At 45.3% G+C, this 2708-nt stretch overlaps 1 protein-coding gene across 1 annotated transcript in view; it reads left to right on the top strand.

Annotated features, from left to right (window-relative positions):
• Positions 1-1651, top strand: part of LOC119368436 (GDSL esterase/lipase EXL3-like) — a 3699-nt gene extending 2048 nt beyond the window's left edge. The window contains exons 2-3 of the mRNA XM_037633699.1: positions 560-690; positions 780-1651. Of these exons, the coding sequence (XP_037489596.1) occupies positions 560-690; positions 780-1472 (824 nt within the window). The 3' untranslated portion in view covers positions 1473-1651. The remainder of the gene's footprint in view (positions 1-559; positions 691-779) is intronic.
• The last annotated feature ends 1057 nt before the right edge of the window (positions 1652-2708 follow it).

The raw sequence follows: 2708 nt of genomic DNA, 5'->3' as shown, positions 1-2708 counted from the left end.
GGGTCAAACCATCGGCATGCACCGACCAAGGGTGACCCCCTCCCCCCTGCGCGCGCTGGCACCGCCTAGGTGAAAGGGACGGCGGGATGGGGATGAGAGGGGGTGGGACAAGAGGAAGGCGATGGAGGACCGGTGTTGGTGGATGCAGGTTTCATGTTGTGGCATCCCTCTTTTCAGCCAACGTAGTGTGTCTGATTATCTTATTACACCACTAATTACCTTTAACCAATTTGAATTCAATTCAATCACCAATCGATCTCAAAACCAACTTAAATTGGCGCTAAAAAAATATGGACTATGTAATACTAGTTTTCATGATTATTTTTTCCGTAGAATTTTAGACTGCTAGGTAATACAGTAGAATATTAACAAGTTGGGGTTGCTCTCATGAAAGGGCCAAGCTTTGGCAGATGGCGGGTGAAGGTGAGAGGCGCATTAAGCCATTGAGCCATGGGATTGTCGTCACAGTTGTTTTTGGTCTGCAACCCTTTGTATTACAACTCACAAAAAAATTAGCAGCAATTTTAGTCATGTTTCTAATGGGCCGAATTAATTTCAGCCCAGGGTCTTAACGTGAAGCAATTACTTCCTCCGTACCTGGGCGTGGAGCACACCCCCGAGGACCTCCTCACCGGCGTCAGCTTCGCGTCCGGCGCCACCGGATTCGATCCTCTCACCCCCGTCATCGTGGTAACTATTCTTTTCTGTTAACTGATCTGTGCGTGTGCAAGCTAGTGATCCATATATCATATTAATCGATCTACTTCGGTTCATTCCAGAACGTGATCTCGCTGGAGCAGCAGCTGGTCTACTTCGACGAGTACCGTGGCAAGCTGGTGGGCATCGCCGGCGAGGAGGAGACGCGGCGGATCATCGACGGCGCGCTGTTCGTGGTGTGCGCGGGCACGGACGACATCGCCAACACCTACTACACCACGCCGCTCCGGAGCGCCCACTACGACATCCCCGCCTACGTGGACCTCCTCCTCGTCGGCGTCGAGTCCTTCCTGCGCAACGTGAGCGCGCGGGGCGCCAAGCGGGTCGGCTTCGTGGGGCTCCCGCCCATCGGGTGCGTGCCGTCGCAGCGGACCATGGGCGGCGGCCCGGACCGCGGCTGCGTGCCGGAGCGCAACGCCGCCGCGCGGCTCTACAACGCGAGGGTGCAGGAGCTGATCCGCCGGCTGGGGGAGGAGGACCCAGCCGGGTTCCCCACCCTCGTGTTCATCGACATCTACACCGTGATCCAGGACCTGGTGGACAACGGGGCGCGGTACGGGTTCAGCGAGACGAAGAAGGGGTGCTGCGGCACCGGCACGGCCGAGGTGGCGGTGCTGTGCGACGCGAGGTTCATGCCGGTGTGCGACGACGTGTCGGAGCATGTCTTCTTCGACAGCTACCACCCCACGCAGCGGGCCTACAAGGTCATCGTCGACTACATCTTCGACCACTACATGCAGTTCCTGAACCTCTGAGGCTGCATCATTTATATTCTTGTGTTTCCAAAGCATTACATTATTCATTCTTGTTTATCTGAATTATGAGATATCAGGGCCAAAAACAGATCGGCCATGCCGAGCTGCAGGTGATTCAGTGTGTGAAGTAACTTATAATTCAGTGTGTGAGTATATATTTCGGGTGGTGCTTGATCCAACATTAATTGTCAACAGAAATGTATGTGGATATACGAAGTTGTGTATCCACTAGCAAAACGGTCCGTGCATTGCAACATGCGATTTTTTTTCCGTAACGGCCAATGATCATGATCACATTTTGCTGCATCATCGAGATACACTATCACTCTCATTTTTGTGAAATCGTGAACAATTTTTAAAAATCATGAACATTTTTTGAACTCATGAATATATCTGAAATCATCAAATAATTTTCAAATTCGTGAATAATTTTATAGATTTTCGAATTTTTTCTAAAATCATGAACAATTTCTGAATTCATGAGCATTTTATACTATTTGCAAACATTTTTCTAAAATTTTATTTTTAAAATACTTTTCTTGAATAGGTGAACATTTCTAGAATTGACGACATTTTTTTGGAAATCGTTTGGTGTAACAATTTTATAAATTTCATGAACATTTTTTTGATTTAACAAATGTTTTTTGAAATGCATGATCATTTCTTGAGTCAGCGAACATTTTATGAATCAATAAGCTATTTTACAAGTCACGAACAGTTTTTGAATTTTAGTATATTTAAAAATTCATGTTTGAATTGGCAAAATTCTGTTCAACTTCATTAACATTTTTTAATACACGAACTTTTTAAAAAAATCATGAACATATTTTGACGTTCCAAAATATTGTTTTGAAAATTTGAAACATTTTTTGAATATGCGATTATTTTTAAAATGACAAATATTATCTGAATCCACAAGCATTTATGAATTATTAAATATTTTATTTCAGTATTCTCATTTTTTTTTTGAAGTCTCAGATTATTTAGAGTAGAAAACAACAAAGACGGAAAAGGAAATATAAAAATAAAAAGGATATTTAAAAAACAGGCCACCCGGGCATGGGCCGGCCCAAACAAGCGCGCTGTGTCTTCTCTCAGCGTACGGAGCGTAGTATAGAATGTTCCTACTGCATGGGCCAGCCCAGGCGGGGATTCCCCTGTGTGAAAGACTTTTTTATCAGTTACAGGTGGCATTGGTGGGTAATATTTTGCAACCTTAGGGGCAATTTCAGTAAC

This window comes from Triticum dicoccoides, chromosome 2B (genome assembly GCF_002162155.2).
Source record: "Triticum dicoccoides isolate Atlit2015 ecotype Zavitan chromosome 2B, WEW_v2.0, whole genome shotgun sequence".
NCBI lineage: Eukaryota > Viridiplantae > Streptophyta > Magnoliopsida > Poales > Poaceae > Triticum > Triticum dicoccoides.
This window is presented reverse-complemented; position numbering and strand designations above follow the sequence as displayed.